General features: G+C 41.5%; 1 protein-coding gene across 2 annotated transcripts in view; it reads right to left on the reverse strand.

Annotated features, from left to right (window-relative positions):
* Positions 1 to 21,416, reverse strand: part of LOC112257677 (moesin) — a 25,658-nt gene continuing 4,242 nt past the window's right edge. Inside the window, exons 2-13 of one of the 2 annotated variants that reach the window (XM_024431439.1) lie at positions 11,418 to 11,501; positions 7,860 to 7,955; positions 6,742 to 7,016; positions 6,516 to 6,599; positions 6,026 to 6,172; positions 5,757 to 5,853; positions 5,178 to 5,341; positions 4,645 to 4,775; positions 4,211 to 4,371; positions 3,897 to 3,989; positions 1,402 to 1,632; positions 1 to 1,207 (exon numbers count right to left, since the gene is read on the reverse strand). In XM_024431439.1, coding sequence (XP_024287207.1) covers positions 1,043 to 1,207; positions 1,402 to 1,632; positions 3,897 to 3,989; positions 4,211 to 4,371; positions 4,645 to 4,775; positions 5,178 to 5,341; positions 5,757 to 5,853; positions 6,026 to 6,172; positions 6,516 to 6,599; positions 6,742 to 7,016; positions 7,860 to 7,955; positions 11,418 to 11,501 — 1,728 coding nt within the window. In that variant the 3' untranslated portion in view covers positions 1 to 1,042. Of the gene's footprint in view, positions 1,208 to 1,401; positions 1,633 to 3,896; positions 3,990 to 4,210; positions 4,372 to 4,644; positions 4,776 to 5,177; positions 5,342 to 5,756; positions 5,854 to 6,025; positions 6,173 to 6,515; positions 6,600 to 6,741; positions 7,017 to 7,859; positions 7,956 to 11,417; positions 11,502 to 21,416 lie in introns of those variants that run through there. The other variant, XM_024431440.1, reaches the window with a different exon arrangement.

The following is a 21,416-nucleotide window of genomic DNA, read 5'->3' on the forward strand; positions in this document are numbered from 1 at the left end:
AACAGTGTACTTTCCACTTTTAATGACAGTTGAAATGAAGACTCAAGCAGCAAAGGTCTGCTGAAACATTCTGCAGATGACAAGGCACTGCCCAGTACTGTAAGAATTACAATATTCATCCTTGTTTTAATTCTGGCTGGTGGCTTCCAGTCATTCATATAATTTACTGAGAAAAGGCTAGAGGGACACTTACAATCCGTAAGACATCCATCGTTTTACACATAACTTGTTTTATTAAAAAATCCAAATGACAAAATAAATCTTTCAAGGCAGGTCTTCGAATCATATTGCTTCAAATGCCATATAATACAAGATTTAGCGAAAGATTGATATACAAAAAGAAACTCCTAATCATGGTAGCTACTAGTGTGCATGGCTATACATCATAGCAGATACACTTGGTCTATAAAGAGTCATTCAAATGGACTTTATCAAATCTTACGTAAAAGCAATACTGCTGGGGGTTTCCAAACAAAGATGTCCTTCTCTTAGAAAGACAACCATCTATTTAAATGCTTAAAATTAGAATTAAAAAATGCTAATTTAAATACAGTTTGATGTTCTCTTCATTTGCTGAAAATGCTTAACGGTCCACCTCAAAACAAACAGACCTGCTCTGAAACAATGACACCCAAATAGTGACCAACCATAATGTAATTCAAATTGCAGCTGTCCTGCATCAAGTTGTTATTTAGTTCGTTTTCAGTTTGAAACAGTGTGAGGAATGAATCAATTAAAAATAACTTGTAAAGGATAATCAATAAAACATCCTCCATCTATAATAAAATTGATCACTTTAAACTGTTCTATTAAATATCTCCCTTATTACCTGTTGCACTTATTTCATTACTTGTAATGTAATTTGTGCACCATTATTCAAATACATTGTGCTGTACTTTTTTTTTGTTGCTCTTTGATATGTATACTGGTCTTGTTTGGGTAGAAGGCACTGTAGCTTGTGTAAGGCAGTGTCTGCAGTCTAGAATGAATGGACCAAGTATGGCACCGCTGTGGGGCCTATAGCAGTTGCAAACAAGATGCATCACATGCACTCAAACTCGTCTATACGCTGCTTGGTGTTGCCCGACCGAATCTGCCGGAGGGTCTTGTACTTGTCCCGTCCCGCTTTCACGTTATCTGCGTGGATGATGTCATTTGCGGTTTTCTTGGTCTCATCCCGAGCGATGGCCAACTCCGAGCTCAAAGCCTGGTAGAGGAAACATAACATTACGGCCATGTCTCACTACGGCACACACAACAACACAGGCATAACATGATACATTTCTAAGCCCCATTCTTGTGATCTCTACACTTTCATAAACAGTGATACAACCCCTATAAACATCTGTCTCCAGTGCTGGGGGGATTTTATGTGGGCAGCAGCCACAGTCGGTCACTCACCTGCAGGTGTTGCTGTACACGCTCGTTCTTCTCGGCTTCGGTCATGCGCTCCTCCTCGCTGCGGTCTTTGTGGGAGATACCGCCTGTGAACTCGGCGCTGGCCTGGTCGCTGGTCTCGTCATTCTCGTCATGCTCGTTCTCGGCCTGCATAGGCTCCTGTATGTGGGACGCCATGATTTTGCTCTTCAGCTCCTCTTTGGTCTTCTCCAGGTCCTCCTGTACCATGCAGGCCTAAGGGGGGCAGCCACTCATGTTAATGACTCATGGTATGAACTGATTCAGGAGAAGGAATATCAATAGGTTATGTGATACATAAAAAACGGATGAACTTCAGGTGAACTACAGTGTCAGCTATCGGGTTTAGCCGAGTTCAGTATAATATCCATAAAGGATTTTGTTTCACCATAGCACAGTGTTGGCCAGTGTTTCACCTGTCTGGTTCTGTTTTCCCCAGCAGAAGGAATACACTATATATAAAGAAGTATGTGGACACTCCTTCAAATTAGTGGATTCTGATATTTCAGTGCACCTGTTGCTGACAGGTGTATAAAATTGAGCACATAGCCATGCAATCTCCACAGACAAACATTGGCAGCAGAATGGCCTTACTGAGTAGTTCAGTGACTTTCAACGTGGCACCGTCATAGGATGCCACCTTTCCAATAAGTCAGTTTGTTACATTTCTGCCCTGCTAGTGCTGCCCCGGTCAACTGTAAGTGCTGTTATTGTGAAGTGGAAAGGTCTAGGAGGAACAACGGCTCAGCCGCTAAGTGGTAGGCCACACAAGCTCACAGATCGGGACCTCCGAGGGCTGAAGCATGTAGAGTGTAAAAATCGTCTGTCCTCGATAAGAACACTCACTACCGAGTTCCAAACTGCCCCTGGAAGCAACGTCAGCACAATAACTGTTCTTCTGGAGCTTAATGAAGTAGGTTTTCATGGCCGAGCAGCCGCACACAAGCCTAAGATCACTATGCACATTGCCAAAGCATTGGCTGGAGGGGTTTAATGCTTGCTGCCATTGGACTCTGGAGCAGTGGAAACAAGTTTTCTGGAGTGATGAATCACACTTCACCATCTGGCAGTCAGACAGACAAATCTGGATTTGGCGGATGCCAGGAGAACGCTACCAGCCCCAATACATAGTGCCAACTGTAAAGTTTGGTGGAGGAGGAATAATGGTCTGGGGCTGTTTTTCATGGTTTGGGCTAGGACCCTTAGTTCCAGTGAAGGGAAATCCTAACGCTACAGCATACAATTACATTCTAGACGATTCTGTGCTTCCAACTTTGTGGCAACAGTTTGGGGAATGACCTTTCCTGTTTCAGCATTACAATGCCCCCATGCACAAAGTGAGGTCCATACAGAAATGGTTTGTCGAGATCGGTGTGGAAGAACTTGACTGGCTTGCACAGAGCCCTGACCTCAACCCCAGCGAACACCTTTGGGATAAATTGGAACGCTGACTGCGAGCCAGGCCTAATCGCCCAACATCAGTGCCCGACCTCACTAATGCTCTTATGGCTGAATGGAAGCAAGTCGCCGCAGCAATGATCCAACATCTAGTGGAAAGCCTTCCCAGAAGAGTGGAGGCTGTTATAGCAGCAAATGGAGGACCAACTATATTAATAACCATGATTTTGGAATGAGATGTTCGACGAGCAGATGTCCACATACTTTTGGTCAAGTAGTGTATCTATACCTCTATAATGACCTCTATAAGATTATACAGTTATACAGTCCAACATATACATTAATATCCTGTGTGACAGTATGGTGCACCAATCAGCTCATAAATATTTTAGATTAAAATGGGGGAGGTAGATCTAGCCAGGCCCACAGCTTGAGTCACCATGCACACAGGGGGAGAGAAGAGGAGGGGCCCCTCCAATGGAGCAATTCCCTCCACCAGAGGGCTCAGACGCGCCAATAGCGTTTACTGGATGATTGTATTTAGCACCTTCTGAACAGAGTCTCATCCATGATGTAGAATCGTGTGATTTTTTGGGTCAGTCAGACGATTACAGCGGGTGGTCCCTTAAACACAGCACACTGAACAATCGGAGACAAACACTAGATCCACATTCGGTGCTGTGCGCACACACTGCACCGATTGTCGTTCTTCTGTTCATCTGCTGTTCGTTTGCAGTTCGTTCGGCAAGGTGTGTTTTAAGGACCATCCCTGCCGGTGGGCGTCTCTGACTGCCGTCATTTTGCACTCATTTTGCAAATTACGACTGGCACTCTGTTCAGAGATGCTAAGTACTCTCTGCTGACAAAAGCTACCAGTGTGTCCGTGCCTGAAGTATGGTCTCTTAAAACAAACAGTGTCCAACTGCTATAACTTCAGAACAGTATATCAGAGCTATGGTTACTTTGTTCTAATGGATGAATTACTGCAACATTGGATGTAGTTAATGACACATGGGGACTAAACCATTTGAGAAGGTGGGGGAGGTCAGAGTGAATGAGGAGAGCAGTAGCTGAGACCACACCTTCTGTTGCCACTGCGTTGCCTCATCCTCCTTCCTCTGCTTGGCGTCCTCCAGTAGGGAGATCTTTGAGGTTAGCTCAGCCAGTTCCGTGGCCTGTGGGAAAAATAGGTTATTTTCACTTTCTTTCTTAACTATCATGATAATACATGTTTCTGTACAATACAAACAATTATTTATTTGTTTTATTCCAAAAAATGAACTACAGTAATTAACAATCATCACATTACTCAGTAGCTCATCACTCTGTAGCACAATGCTACATGCTGACACTGCATGTGCTGTTGATGAATGTGTGTAATATGTGGGTAACTCACCAAGTGTTCCTGGTTTTTCATCTGGTTCTCAGACTGCTGGAGCAGGGCAGTCTTGGCCTCCTCAGCCATCCTGCGCTCCTTCTCAAGACGTTCCGCCTCCTCCTGAGCACGCTTCCTCTCATGCTCCAATTCCAGAGCCTTCCGCGTCTGTTCCTCCAACTCTGCACACACACAGTAATGATGATAATAGACAGAATGTACTGTAGCTTTCATTAAGTCTCTCTTGTAAAATGGAATTTCTCTCAACAAGACTAACTTCCTTAAATAAAGGTTACATTAGGTCTTACAGTGCTTTACAGTGTGTTGGTTGTATTTAGACAATAATCAATAATAACCAATGAACAATCACTCTCTTATAAGACTCTAAGCTTTAAGAGAAAATATAATAGGTTTTCTCTTATTTATTCATACTACAGTAATAGGGGGTTTCCAACCTTGCTGAGCTTTTTTCGTCTGTTCCTCAATCTGTTTCAGTTTCTCCATAAGATCCTCCTTCTCCTTTTCAATCTTTTCCTTTTCTTTTTCAGCAAGTTCTCTCTTCTTCTTTTCGTTCTCCAGCAGTGCCCTGGTGGACAGAGGCCGTAGAGTAAACAGGGAGATAGAAGGGAGGGAACATGGACAATTTCCTAACATTTTCAAGCCTTCTTTATCATACAATAGGCCAACCTAAACATTAGCTAAAGAGATCTGTCAATGTTCTGATGGCTACTGAAGTTAGAGGGACTTTAGTAAGAAGAAGTAATAATGTCTGGCCAGTGGCCACTATTTTCCACCCACAACAGACTGCTGTGATTTTAATGTTAGAAATTATCAATTGATGCTCTTCATGTTCAGCTTTCTTTTTGAGCATTACTGTTGGGCAGATACAAGGACGATACAAAGACAGAGGCTGGAGTAACCACGGGTCTCTGAAGTCTTGAAATAGTCTTGTAAGCAGTAACTACAGTGCGGTGGTGGTGATACTGACCTCTCCATCTTCTTGTGGTTCTTCTCCTCTCTGGCCTGGGCCTTCATCTGCTGTACCTCAATGGTGTCTGGTTTGCGGCGACGCATATACAGCTCATGATTGCCCATGCAGAGTGCCAGAATGCGCTTGTTGATACGCAGTCGTGGAGCATAGAATACAAAGTCCTAGGAAAGAAAGTATGTGTGAGTACCAGTAATCTTTCAAAAAAAATAATTATGGCAACAATAATAATTTCTCTCCCTAGTGAATACTTTATAACTTTATCAAATCAAAGTTTATACATTTTTCTACTTACCCAGAGTCAGATGAACTCATGGATACCATTTGATGCCTCTGCATGCAGTAGAAAGGAAGTTAGAGGTAGTTTTGCATATGCTAGCATATCTGTAGACTTCCCGTTGCTGCGCTAACACTAGTTAGCATTGGCTCGCTAAACTACCTCTAACTTCCTTCATACTGCACACATAGACATAAAATGAGTATCCACGAGTTCATCTGACTCTGGGCGCATCTGACTCTGCCATAATCTTACAGTATTCCATTAACCATGAGTACAGAGAGGGCATTGGTGGTACATACTGGTGCTTTCTTGTCAATGGGTTTGATAACAAACTTCTTGTCATTGAAGGAAATATTCCTGATTTCACTCCATGGGAATCCAATTTTAGGTGTCATCCTGTTGAGGCAAAAATATGATATCAACACATTGATATTTGCGTTCTCATTTACACTTCGTCTCAATCATAAAACAACCATTGGACCAGAGTTTGTACGGCATATGTATAACAGCTTTCAGTCCCATATGTGTGAGTACCCCTGTTGAGGACATTTCTACATGAGTCACTCACTTATCATTCTGTTCGTAAATGTTGAGTCCCAGGGCGTCCACTCCTAACCATAGCTCTGATCCTTTCTTGTTCTTGATGCTGAAGTAGTTGACACCGTACATCTCCAGGTCCTGAGCGATCTTCAGGTACTCCATCATTGAGTCCTCTCTGTGTGGGTATAACAAATCAAGTCATTAAGCACAGAAGAAACACAAGCTATAAAGTTATTAAAATACTACCAGCAAGGTAGCTGCCAAAATAATTCTCAATAAGAGCTGATTGTCAAGATGCTTCAAAATCACAGCATATGCTTTCACATACTCAAGCTCTGAGTGCAAATCTATTCACTCTATGAGAGAAGCTAAAGCAAATTTCCACATGGTATGTTGTACTGTAAAGAGAGATATAGAACTTTCAATTGAAACCAACAGCTGCAGATTTTTTTTTAGGCCAGGAACAACAGAACTAGGAAGGGTAAGTAATGTGTGTGTCTGTGTGTGTGTTTCACTACCTGAGCATGCCCTTGTGTTCCTCATGCCACACCTGGATCCTCTCCTCCCACTGCTCCTTGTTGAGCTTGTGCTGGTCCAGGACTCTAAAAAGAGAACATTACATTACACCATAAAAACATGACACCATCAAAAACTGTAGGCCATCATAGACTGTTTACGGTAAAGAGAGTATGGAGGTCCAATCAAAAGGTGTTATGTAAACTCTAGAGATGGTGGAGGCCGTACCTCTGAGGCAACAGTTTGTCACTGGACAGGTATCCTGTCGAGTGGATGTCCTTGTTGTAGTCAGCATACTTGGCCTGCACGGCGTAGGAGGCCAGCAGCACAGCAGTCTCCGGGGGGCAGTAAATGTCATCGTTGAGGATCCCCTCCTTCACCTGCAAGAAGAACAGCCTCTGGGTGGCCTCCTGGATCAGCTCCTCTGACACGTCCTCAGGGAAGAACTTTCCACGGAACTTGAACAGTAGTGGGCTTTCCTTCCTCACATCCTGGGCAGTCACCTAGGGTCAGGGGTCATACAGCTGAGTGGAGGCACCAGGAGCAGTTTCTCTTTTACCTACACTCTTAGAATTAGTGGTGACTAGAGGAACCCCAGAGATCCTAAAGGAACCCCTGGAGTTCCTCAAAGAACCATTGCTAGTCAATGGTTCATATTTGCACCTTCGGTTAGTTGAGGGGTTCTTGGAGGAACCATTATGGATTCAATGTAGCAACAGGTTCCTGGATAAACCCTGGAGTGGAGGCGTGGCTTAGTAGGGGTGTGGCTTTAAGATTTGGCTATCCGTTAGAGTAAATGTAATTCCTGTTAATGTGATGACAATACAACAGAAAAGATTAAGGTTGAACACTGACAGTTTTGTAGCTTCAATGAGGCTAACACAGATGTATGAGTTCCTTAAGAGCCTATGCAAATCCGAAAGTTGGAATAGTTTCCACTATATTACTGTATGTAATCAGCAATGTTATTATCATTAATATTATATTAGAATATGTAATATGCATAAATATTCAAGGAACATTTTAATATGCAGTGTACATATTAAAATGAAAACGATGAACAGGAATGACATTTACGCTAACGGGTGACCAAAAACAACTATCTGAAAGCAACGCCTACAATAAGCCACGCCTCCAATCTGATAGGCTGCCACCGCTACAATATATTATCAAAAAAGTTCAGGTTTGACCTTTACACAGGGGTTCCTTGAGGAACCTTTTTCAACTGGAAATGTTCCGCCGGTGTGGCAACCCAAAAAGTTTTTTCCGGGCACGTTTACTTTTAAGAGTGTAAGGTGGCATAGAAGCCTTGTTCACTATATCCTTGTTCAAATGGAGGCACTCACCTTCTTATTAAGCTTGAGCCAGGTTGAGAAACCTTTTGTATCCTGGTACTGCAGTCCGAAGAACCACACCTCCCGCAGTCCGATTGTCTTCACAACCTTAGAGCACAATTATTTTTTTTATGTAAGCTAGCTCTCAACAGGGGTTAATTGTGTTAAATTGTCTGTGAAAACAGTGTTATGCGACATTCTTGTTTCATGTCAGGTTTTAATTAATTAATTACCTTTGGTAATGGTGCATGATGGTTGAGTCATTAATTGAAAAGAATATGATGATACTAATAGTCTTTAGTTTAGTCTTTCTTTAGAGTTATATTAAAGCACTTTTACTGAAGTATGAATACAGAATCATCTTCGCTTAGTGCATAGATATTCTACTTATCTTTTACATTTTATATTTCATTTTCAGTTTCAAACTAGCACTGTATCAAATAACCATTTCTAAGCTAAACCTAACGCCCAAAATAATACAGTTGGCAGCCATTTCCTAAGAGTAATTGCATGGACCTACATGTAAAAGAGCAGTTTAAACTTTCTCAACATAACTTAACTCTTCATCTTCTACCCTAGACATTGGTACTCTTTTTTTTTATATGAGTAGATCATCTCTCTCTCACACACACAAACAAACAGAGGCTTTAGATCCAATATGCTAACTTGTGAAAAGCACCCATTTTATGTATTACGACAATCATAACCAGATTGAAATAAGAATTAAGTCACATATTAAACTTAGTGCTTCAGCATTGTTTCCCGATACAGCTCTCTTTCTGATTGCCTGAGTAAAAATAGAGGGGAAACTCTGTAATCTTATCTTTATCTAATGGTTGTGGAGTGAGTCATCCAGTCCCCTGCCCAGAATGCCCACTACATCAAATGCCACTTAGAGGGATCTGTGGCTGTCCTGACACAGATATGTCTGGACAGCAAAGTCCACATTAAGTTTAAAAATTCAGAATAATACAAGTAATAGCAACAAATAAAAAATATATGTGTGATTATAAGCATTAAGTGAGATAGGGACAGCAGCCAAAATACAATTGGTGATGGAGTGACTCTGCTAAAACGATAGAGACGTAATCTTAGGCTGGCCTGCCATACAGCCATGGCAAGTTTGTGTCTAAGAGAGCCACTTGCCAAGCACCAACCTCTCCTCTCTCCTCTCCTCACACAGACAGGCATCGTAGAACAGCTTGAGACGGCTAGGGACTGATGACCACTCATGGAGGAGACACATCTGCTGTGTAAATAGCCTTGGAGGGAGTTTGTGGGGGTGTTTCCCATATAGAAGACAGTGTTTAAACACACTACCACTGCCTGCAAATCATCCAGTTCTACACAGTCATCTGATTTGATTGAGCTGCCCTTGAGTTGAGATGGGTTAGCTTAGGGTGGGTAGGGAGTTTAATGGCAACTCCAAAGCACCGCTACAACGTGTAATATTTTACAGCGAACACTGCAGCAGAAGCGTACGCGTTCCTCCACTACCCTTTCCTCCACGTGAGGCTACAATAAGTCGAGTTTCCCCAGGAGGCTGTGAAGCGCCGGGGGAAGCTGTGAAGCCAGCTGTAGCCTATTGCATGATTCTGTTTATGAGTCGGTTATTACAAAATGTGAAACAATGCTGTGTATGTTAACTATTGCTTGATTGTGTTTATGAGTCTGTTATTAAATGTGTATGTTCACTGCTTTTCATTAAATCATGTACAGTACCAGTCAAAAGTTCGGACACACCAACTCTTTTTAATGGTTTTTCTTTATTTTTACTATTTTCTACATTGTAGAATAATATTGAAGACATCAACACTTTGAAATAACACATATGGAATCATGTAGTAACCAAAAATGTGTTAAACAAATCTAAATACATGTTGTATTTGAGATTATTCAAAGTAGCCACCCTTTGCCTTGATGACAGCGTTGCACACTCTTGGCATTCTCTCAACCAGATTCACCTGGAATGCTTTTCCAACCGTCTTGAAGGAATTCCCACATATGCTGAGCACTTGTTGGCTGCTTTTCCTTCAGTCTGCGGTCACTATCTCAATTGGGTTGAGATCAGGTGATTGTGGAGGTCAGGTTATCTGACGCAGCACTCCATCACTCTCCTTCTTGGTCAAATAGCCCTTACACAGCCTGGAGGTGTGTTGGTTCATTGTACTGTTGAAAAACAAATGATAGTCCCACTAAGCGCAAACCAGGTGGGATGGCATATCGCTGCAGAATGCTGTGGTAGGCATGCTGGTTAAGTGTGCCTTAAATTCTAAATAAATCACAGACAGTGTCACCAGCAAAGCACACCCACACCATCTCACCTCCTCCTCCATGCTTCTTGGTGGGAGCCACACATGCGGAGATCATCCGTTCGTCTACTCTGCGTTCCAAAATCTCTCATTTGGACTCATCAAACAAAAGGACAGATTTCCACCGGTCTAATGTCCATTAATCGTGTTTCTTGGCCCAAGCAAGTCTCTTCTTCTTATTGCAGCAATTCGACCAAGAAGGCCTGATTCACGCAGTCTCCTCTGAACAGTTGATGTTGAGATGTGTCTGTCACTTGAACTCTGTGAAGCATTTATTTTGTCTGCAATCTGAGGTGCAGTTAACTCTAATGAACTTATCCTCTGCAACAGAGGTAACTCTGGGTCTTCCTTTCCTGTGATGGTCCTCATGAGAGCCAGTTTCATCATAGTGCTTGAAGGTTTTTTTTGCATTTGAAGAAACTTTCAAAGTTCTTGAAATTTTCTGGATTGAATGACATTCATGTCATTTCTCTTTGCTTATTTGAGCTGTTCTTGACATAATACGGACTTGGTCTTTTACCAAATGGGGATATCTTCTGTATACCACCACTACCTTGTCACAACACAACTGAATGGTTCAAACGCATTAAGAAGGGAAGGAATTCCACAAATTAACTTTTAACAAAACACACCTGTTCATTGAATTAAATAAGAATTTGTTCTTAACTGACTTGCCTAGTAAAATAAAGGTTAAATTAAATTAAAAATGCATTCCTGGTGACTACCTCATGAAGCTTGTTGAAAGAATGCTAAGAGTGTGCAAAGCTGTCATCAAGGCAAAGGGTGGCAACTTTGAAGAATCTCAAATCTAAAATATATTTTGATTTGTTTCACACTTTTTTGGTTACTACATGATCCCATATGGGTTATTTCATGGTTTTGATGTCTTCATAATTATTCTACAATGTAGAAAATAGTAAACATAAAGAAAAACCTGGGATGAGTAGGTGTCCAAACTTTTGACTGGTACTGTAGATATAAATACATATATAATAAAAATCTTCAGGAGCCCCCCAAAAATGTTTTGCTCTCCGGCCTATGCCATAGCGAACAGCTTGACTCAATGAGAAGAACAGCGAGAGAGTGAGAGTTCCTAGAAAAATAAACCATTCAATCCAGTCCCAAAACTGGGCTTCCATTCCCCAGCTTTCAATTTAGACTGATTAGCATTAGAAGAAAAGCACCACAAGAACATGTCATTTGCCACCGAGGAGGCAAAACCGTTAGCATGTTTCAGCAGAGCAAGCATTGTTCTTACCTGGTCGAAGAGTTGCTTTCCCGTTGTGTTGGGCTGGATGGCAAACTCCAACTCTGCATCCATCGTGGTAACTCGCACACTAATCTGTTGAAGAAACCAAAATTAGTTAGTACGCTGTTACTGACAACCAGTGAATTCCATTTTTAAAAAGTTGCATGTGTCGTCGGTGTACCTAATTTACAACAAATGTGATTATCGAGTTAGATGCCTCTGAGAATTTGAGATTGAGAATCAATAGCATGTTGGAGCAGACTACATTGATTAGAGACTGTTAGAGTTACTTACTTATGATTTATGCTGATAAATATATACATGTATGTACATTTATATGCAAAATTTTGTTTTGGGATTGATCAAAGGGGAATAGGCCTCATAAGCATTAGAATGAACCCTCATTCTATGACCGGAGGCAGTAAAGTTTCACAGCAGGGTAGGAGTGCACCTACATGACAACTTGGGCCAGGGATATGAGCACACTAACTTGGCAAAATCTTTATTTGATTAAACATTTTGGCAGTGTAATTTATAATTGTCTACATCTCATGAAAGATTGATGGTTGTAGCAGGGTGGACACACATACTTTCAGAAACAAATGGTGCTTATGTGGGTTGTCAGATATGTTTAATCCAAAATGTCAGTGGTTTGTAAACTGATAACTACTGAACATATTACCAAAGAGCAGGCAGCAAAAGCATCATAGTATGTTAGGTTCCAAATACTGCTTTCATCAGGCGGTAAGCAAAAGCCATAATAGAACAATTTAGGCAGACATTCATCTAGTTTTTCTAGACAGTTGGGTTGCTTCCGGCAATGTTCCAATGCTCCAGTGCCATTGCCTAGCTTACGTTGTTCCCAGGTCTAGGATATCTGAGACTAACACTCAACCATTACTTTTTTCAAAGCAGTGTGAAACATTTTTGTCTTTATTTGAGAGCTGTTGCATGTCCATACTACTCTATTAAATTGTCTTTGGGTATACTCCTTTGAGACGTAATACAGTGGGGCAAAAAAGTATTTCGTCAGCCACTAATTGTGCAAGTTCTCCCACTTAAAAAGATGAGAGAGCCCTGTAATTTTCATCATGGGTACACTTCAACTATGACAGACAAAATGAGAAAAAAATCCAGAAAATCACATTGTAGGATTTTTAATGAATTTATTTGCAAATTATGGTGGAAAATAAGTATTTGGTCACCTACAAACAAGCAATATTTCTGTCTCTCACAGACCTGTAACTTCTTCTTTAAGAGGCTCATCTGTCCTCCACTCGTTACCTGTATTAATGGCACCTGTTTGAACTTGTTATCAGTATAAAAGACACCTGTCCACAACCTCAAACAGTCACACTCCAAACTCCACTATGGCCAAGACCAAAGAGCTGTCAAAGGACACCAGAAACAAAATTCTATACCTGCACCAGGCTGGGAAGACTGAATCTGCAATAGGTAAGCAGCTTGGTTTGAAGAAATCAACTGTGGGAGCATTTATTAGGAAATGGAAGACATACAAGACCACTGATAATCTCCCTCGACCTGGGGCTCCACGCAAGATCTCACCCCGTGGGGTCAAAATGATCACAAGAACGGTGAGTAGAAATCCCAGAACCACACGGGGGAACCTAGTGAATGACCTGCAGAGAGTTGGGACCAAAGTAACAGCTGGGACCAAAGCCTACCATCAGTAACACACTACGCCGCCATGGACTCAAATCCTGCAGTGCCAGACGTGTCCCCCTGCTTAAGCCAGTTCATGTCCAGGCCGTCTGAAGTTTGCTAGAGAGCATTTGGATGATCCAGAAGAAGATTGGGAGAATGTCATATGGTCAGATGAAACCAAAATATAACTTTTTGGTAAAAACTCAACTCGTCGTGTTTGGAGGACAAAGAATGCTGAGTTGCATCCAAAGAACACCATACCTACTGTGAAGCATGGGGGTGGAAACATCATGCTTTGGGGCTGTTTTTCTGCAAAGGGACCAGGATGACTGATCTGTGTAAAGGAAAGAATGAATGGGGCCATGCATCGTGAGATTTTGAGTGAAAACCTCCTTCCATCAGCAAGGGCATTGAAGATGAAACGTGGCTGGGTCTTCCAGCATGACAATGATCCCAAACACACCGCCCGGGCAACAAAGGAGTGGCTTCGTAAGAAGCATTTCAAGGTCCTGGAGTGGCCTAGCCAGTCTCCAGACTCAACCCCATAGAAAATCTTTGGAGGGTGTTGAAAGTCCGTGTTGCCCAGCAACAGCACCAAAACATCACTGCTCTACAGGAGATCTGCATGGAGGAATGGGCCAAAATACCAGCAACAGTGTGTGAAAACCTTGTGAAGACTTACAGAAAACGTTTGACCTCTGTCATTGCCAACAAAGAGTATATAACAAAGTATTGAGATAAACTTTTGTTATTGACCAAATACTTATTTTCCACCATAATTTGCAAATAAATTCATTAAAAACCCTACAATGTGATTTTCTTGATTTTTTTTCTCAATTTGTCTGTCATAGTTGAAGTGTACCTATGATGAAAATTATAGGCCTCTCTCATCTTTTTAAGTGGGAGAACTTGCACAATTGGTGGCTGACTAAATACTTTTTTCCCCCACTGTATGCATGTTCATTTCAACTCCCTTACTCACTAGAGAGGGGAGGGTGGGGCAGACAATTACAATGTTTCAAAGATGTACAATGTGGGAGAGAGGCCATTTTCCGTGCCTGGTACAGATGATTGCACAAGGGGAGGTGCTAGACTAAAAATGATTGATCAGCCTCAAACCCTGGAAAAAACAATTGCAGGAAACCCGCTGAGGGAGACAGTGCACTAATTCCTGCCACAATGAGGTATTATTAGCTTATATAGGAAAAAAGAGGCACACTGACTTCACAGAAACTAAAAGGGAAATAAATATTTTTATCTCAATGATGAAAACTTGTCCACTACACTTACAGAATTTTAAACAGAATTTAATCGGAGTAGATTTGACACAGAAATAAAAACTTCCTACAGTTACTATACTAATACTGTGTCAAATTAAATAGTTTTGCATCTGGCAATAGTGATGAGTATATCTCTCTCAATGTAGCAGAAATACTTTGGGGGTTTTAGCATGCTAAGTGAACATGTTGTCCCCCAGCTCACTCTCTCTCTCTACCGAGCTGCTTCACTACAGGAAGTAACCACATCCTCTGGTAGCTGGGCCTCGCAAAGCGAGGGTGGCCCGCCCAACATGGAGCTCACTGACATTACATCCTGTAATGCATCACATTGCTGCTTGCCTGCCTTTCTCTCAGAGTTAACGTGTGCTCAGTGATTGCACCAGCACAATTTCTCTTTTTGATTTCTTAACATCCATACACACGTGCATGCAAAAAGGACTTGTAGCTCTCTATCGCACTGTTTTGCCCTCATATGACATTTACTGTAGGCCTATGCGTAATTATGATAAAAAGTTGCTCTTAGACTGTTCTAGTGACACGATAATAACGTGATAATTTTGTAATTGCAAGTTCTGCCATTTTTGTAATTACAAAAGTGGAATTAGGAAAAGTGGCCTTGTTTCTAGAATGATTTATATAACAGCAGGCATACAAAACCTGATGAGCTAGCCATCATGGATACCTCAGTCTTTAGACCACAACATCATGGCCCAACACTCACAGCAGTTTTACAGCCAGTATGAATTAGAAACAAATGGAATATGCCCATAAAAGGAATGCAACAAATTAGTGTATGCTGCCTGCCTCGTGGTATACAAGCTTCCTCCTGCTGTGCACCCTAAACATATTTCCATCCCACGCTGTGAGTGATTAATAAAGCTATATTGACATGGCTCCATGTTCTGTCCTCTCAGAGATGACATGAGTGTGTGTGTGTGTGTGTGTGGGGGGAATAACTGAGCAGGGCTGAGGCCCACGCCTGAGCTGAGCCACAATGGCATGCTTTATTTCCCAGCTGTGTGGCTGATTAGGGCTGCGTTCTTTCCCCTTTGTGTCAGCAGGCCCCATTTTCTGGTCATTCCACTTGTCACCCTGCCACTTCCTGTCATCACTGGCAGCACAGAGCAGACTGGAGTGGCTGGACTGATGCGGCCCACAGAGTAGAGGGCTGTAGAGTAGAGCTGTGACTGGACTGAGGCCTGTAGGAGCAGGAGCTAACTACTATGAACATTAACCTCATTTAGGCTTCACAAATGACCCAGACACATCCAGCCATCTACAAGTAATTAGTACAAACATTTAACATGGTTAGTTCTCAAACAAATTCTATGCCACTCAACAGTGCATAGTTGAGTTCCTTGTTTTCTAAAAATGTATGACTAAACAAGATCTGAACACATCTCAAAGGTGTTGTCTAGTGTTGTAGGGGAGAGATTAATAAATCTACTTTTTATTTCACACAAAATGAAGGCCCAGTTTTCTAGGGAGTGGTTAGCTGAATGTTTCATTTCCTCTTTCCATGTTCCGGCAACTTCTACCAGTGAAATTAAGCTTTATGTGCACTTGCAGGCTATACCGATAACTTATGTTTGTAATCAAGTTAGGGCCTATATCTGTCTATTGCCATTTTCACGTTTCCCAATAACCAACCAAAAATCGTTGCTCAACATAAAAAGGTAACTAACAAATGAGTCACTGACAAACAAAACAAAACCAGGTGGGGGTTTAAAATGGGTTCTGAAAGGCATCCACTGAATGCTGACCAATCAACCTCGACTAGGGTCTTAAATATACAACCACAATGGACGCTCCCGTAGATTTGCTTGATAAACTAAAAGAAAATAACACACGCCAACTTAGGTTAGGGAGTGAAAATAAACATCAATCAAACCAAATGGCAAAAAAATAAAAGGTGTCGCATTAAACTTAAAGCAGGAGTGTTAAACAGCAGTCTAGCTCTTCCAACATCTCTCGTGCCAACTAGAACACTGGCTTTGCAGCTTTTAAATATCACCTATGCCAGCAGGTGATTAACGAGGTGCAACACATCCTGACCAACAAGGATGATTCCAATCAGGGCAAGCCACAAACTCGAAGTCGAAATCCCAAAGCCTATAACATCTTCCTTAAGACAACAAATATATATGTATTTTTTGGATAAGTTTGCTCACCACCAACAGAAAAAAACTCCCATTTCACAACAAGATCGACTTAAATGCGACACTACTTTAATGAATCGCCTTCTCTAATATAAACCCGGTATTTGCTGCCAGTCTATTGTACAAGACAAAACAGGCACAAAAAAATGTTATATTAGATTTTTCATATTTGTAAATATTTGTATATATATATAATAGCTGCCTAAAACTCAAAAGTTTTGAGAACAGAGGGAAAATCTCGATCTGTGTACCTTCCTAGTACTCATCCCATTGGGACAAGCCCAACCAAAACAAAAATAATCTCCAATACGGCAAAACGTGTAGTCAAAACAAAAGCCAGGATACACACTGGCTAAACACAAAACAAAACTTATGACTGCCAACCCTTGAAAAACAAAATCGACAACAAAGTTGTCCTTACTACGCATTTCAAGGGAAAACTCCCACAATATCCGTAGTAAATTTCCTCTCAGGATTTTCATAATTTCAATTGCCTCAGGGAAACGAGTGGCTGCACACATAACGGTTACAAGAAAATGGTGACCACTCTTTGTTTTTGGCAAAGGACCAACACAGTCCACCAGAACCCTGCTGAAGGTTCATCAAAAGGAGGAATAGGCTGCAAAGATGCAACTGGCACCTTTGCAGCTTACAGTTTGGTTTGGTTTGCCTGTGAGCTGGCAAATGTGACAAGATCTACAATAAGCCACAACATCCCATTTCAGATCAGAAGAAGTTACACAAAATACGGTCATACATCTTGTTGACCCCAAGATTGCCTGCCATACTACCATCGTCAGCCAACCTCAGTATCTCTTGTCGACAATTTAAAATACACTGAGCCAATCGTCTTGCCCAGTTTTGGCGTGGGAATGCCATTTTCTCATCAGAATACCATCTCTGTCAAAGTAACCCACATGAACTTCATCAAACTCCTCCTCTGGACGTTTCTCAGCAAAAAAATGAGAGAGGAAAACATCTTTACTATATTCAGCAATCAGCTGCTTCCTAGACATTGAAGTGTCAACTGTATGGACCCTCTCTTTTTCAGAGGTCCTACAAACTTGCTCAAGTTTAGGGTTTTCAAAGGAGAGGTCAGCTCAGGAGGTATAGCGAAATCAGGACCACACATAAACGTCTCAGACAGATCAAACATGGTGGGATCACTGACATCCTCCTGAACACTAGACTTGCTCTTGGCAATCTTGTTTGACATAACACATATAACCGCACATGCTGGGAACACTCTAGGGTACATTTCTGATAACCCATCAGGTTCCTCTACTCTTGGTTCCTTTATAAATAACAGGATTTATTAGCCACTTCAAACAATGCCACTTAATATAATGTTTACATACCCTACATTACTCATCTCATATGTATTTCTATATACTGTACTCTATATCATCTAATGCATCTTTATGTAATACATGTAATACTAGCCACTTTAAACTATGCCACTTTGTTTACATACCCCACATTACTCATCTCATATACTATACTCGATACCATCTACTGCATCTTGCCTATGCCGTTCTGTACCATCACTCATTCATATATCTTTATGTACATATTCTTTATCCCTTTACACTTGTGTGTATAAGGTAGTAGTTTTGGAATTGTTAGGTTAGATTACTCGTTGGTTATTACTGCATTGGCGGAACTAGAAGCACAAGCATTTCGCTACACTCACATTAACATCTGCTAACCATGTGTATGTGACAAATAAAATTTGATTTGATTTGGATTTGGCACAACCTTCCCTCCAGCCAAATCGTTGCCCAAAATGAAAGAGACCCTCTTCACCAGTATGCTAGGCCTCACTCCAATGATAACGGTCCCAGTAACAAGAACAGACTCGAGTTCCACATTATACAAAGGAACTTCCATACAACCCATCTTCATGCCTTGAACGAACACACTGTAACAAGTTGCTCAAGTGTCAGACAAAGGCAAAACACCCTCCAAATACAAAAGGTTGGACTGCCCCAGTGTCTCGCAGAAGACGGGCTGCCCAACCTTTTATTTTGGAGGGTGTTTTGTCTTTGTCTGACACTTCAGCAACTGGTTACACATACAGTATAATCCTAAACCTTGTTTAGGCGATAAACCAGTCCCAGCCAGAGACCTAACAGGCTGGAGTGATCCCACAAAAAGAAACAGTTTTTCTCTCATTTTTCTGTTTCAACTTAGGACACAGAGACAATGTGTCCTTTGTCACGGCAGTAGTGACAAACTGGCAGATACAAAGCACAAGTTTTCTGCCTTGTCTTTCGGCACTGCAGAAAATACTTAAACCTCACAGAAGGAGGTGACTTCTCTAGATTGCTTTTTGTGTAGGAATAACTACTGGGCGCTTTGTTTGTGAAGGTAGTTTTATGTGTCAACACAAACTCATCTGCAAGGACTGCATCTTTCTCAAGAGTGAGATCCTTGTGCTCATAAATGTAGGTAGCAACCCTTTCGTGAAGGCAATTCTTGAACTACTTGAGTGGTAGGAGTGCCTTTAACTCTTGAAGGACCTTGACCTCTTGAGAACAACACCACTGATCAAAAAGACATGCTGGTTCCCTTGAGAATTAAACATGGCTTTTTAATGTCTTTTGTAATTTACTGATCTGTTGTCTGTATGCCTCTGGGACCAACTCATAAGCCAGAAGGATAGCAGCTTTAACAGTGTCATAATCTGAACTCTGATCAAGAGATAAAGCACCGTACACTTTCAGAGATTTCCCCACAAAAAACACTTTGTAGAGGAAGACCCGATATTGCGCAGCCATTCTAGCGACATGGCAATCCACTCATAGTAGAATATACATCCACCTCCTTTTCCTTGAAAGGCGGTACAAGCCGACCAAGATCAAACTCTGTTGAGGGTGGAGGATCATGGCCTGACTTGATTGTGAGGGCATCCACTTCTGGTGCTGCTTTGGTGGCCAACAGTTCTATCTGTTTTAACTGAATGGTGTGCTCGAACTATAATCTCTGTTGCTTCAATCTTGCCTTTAGTTCTACCTCTCACAGTTGCACCTCTACGGGGTGTATTTTTTATTTAAAAAAAAAATGTTTACCTTTATTTTACTAGGCAAGTCAGTTAAAAACAAATTCTTATTTTCAATGACGGCCTAGAAACAGTGGGTTAACTGCCTGTTCAGGGGCAGAACAACAGATTTTGTACCCTGTCAGCTCAGGGATTTGAACTTGCAACCTTTCGGTTACTAGTCCAATGCTCTAACCACTAGGCTACACTGCCACCATCCATAGGACCCTTCTCATCATCCTCCCTCTCCACGAGGATTTCCTCTTCCACTAAAACAGTAGTGATTAACTCTTTGACTAGTGCTTTTGAATCGGCAGTTGCCACTGTCACATAATGCTTTGCAATGATGAGCAGATTCGCTTTTGTACATTTTATCCAGTACCTCCCAAGTAGGGTTACCCACAAATGCTTGCAAATAAAAGTCCATATTTATTTTTATTTACAGTGTGAGTTTTTATGCAACTTTCCACTGATTTCACCAATTTTATAACCCATCTGAGTGGTTGTCAGTGACAAACCCTCAAACAAAAGTGAATTTTGAAAACTCAAATATCTGGGCACAGTAACACTTCAGAGGTGAGTGACTACCATACTCATAGGAAACAATGATCCTTCCTGGCTGAGCCCCCATTTTGTTAAGTTCCCCAATAACCAACCAAAAATCATCGCTCAACATGAAAAGGGAACTAACAAATGAATCACTCACAAACAAACCGACACCAAGTGGGGTTTTAAAATGGATTCTGAAAGGCATCCATGGGGGTACCTACTGAATGCTGGCCAAGCAAACTCGAGTCTTAACACACACACACCATGGACACCCACTAGATTTGCCTCATGCCAACTGGCACATAGGCTCTGCAGCGCTAAAATATCCCCTGTGCCAGCACAGGTGAAACTTAAACATGTTTAACAAGGCAACAGGTGCAGCTCATCCAATCTGGGAAAGCCACACCCAAACAGAACCAACCTCGAAAACGAAGTAGATCAAAACCCCAAAGCCTTTAACACCATAGCTATTCCTTTTATGGTTTACTCTATGAACTGAGCCACACCACAAATGTGAGTTGAATCTAACTGCAGTGGCTGTGAGTTGAATCTAATTTCAGTGACTAAGATTTGTTAAATGACACTAATTTACAAGATCTAGTAAGACATTGAGAGTAGATTTGCATGTAAGTCCCACATTGTGCCTCTGTCACCATGTTAAACATTTATTTGCATCACTGTTTTGATGAATCCCCTAAATCAATGGTTCCCAAACAGGGGTACTAGGACCCATGGGGTTACTTGGCCTATCTACAGAAGGTACTTGAGAAGACTCGTGACCATAGGCTTACTGGTAAAATGCACATGAGGGGGTTCTTCAGGCAGACCAAAATGTTGTTGCTGGTACAGTTACTGAAAAAGGTTGGGAACCACTGCCCTAAATCATACCACTTTTATATTTTCTCTAAACACTATACTTTATTTTCCCAGTCAACCAAACGAACTGCTTAACATGACATAGCCTACTGATTAGACATTATTTCATTGTGTAGTTCAGGCCTACAGGTCCTTGGCTACCAGTCAAGGGTTGTTAAGAAGTGCCTTTCCTGGGTAAAAATAGTTCATCTCACACAGGAAAAAAAGAACTACGAATGGGCAGTTCTGCCTGGTAAGGGTGTGTATCGCATGGCTAGAGCTCAGAAAACTTCTCACACACTATTATTAGAACAGCAGCAAAACATCACTCTCAGTAACAGGACCAATGATAGTTTTGTGGCTGATTCCTCACAAAACATGAACAAAATGTAATACATAGACCAGTACCTTGTAGGAAGGCTATCAACCTAGGGGTGGCAGGTAGCCTAGTGGTTAGAGT

This window comes from Oncorhynchus tshawytscha, linkage group LG09 (assembly GCF_018296145.1).
Source record: "Oncorhynchus tshawytscha isolate Ot180627B linkage group LG09, Otsh_v2.0, whole genome shotgun sequence".
NCBI classification, from domain to species: Eukaryota; Metazoa; Chordata; class Actinopteri; order Salmoniformes; family Salmonidae; genus Oncorhynchus; species Oncorhynchus tshawytscha.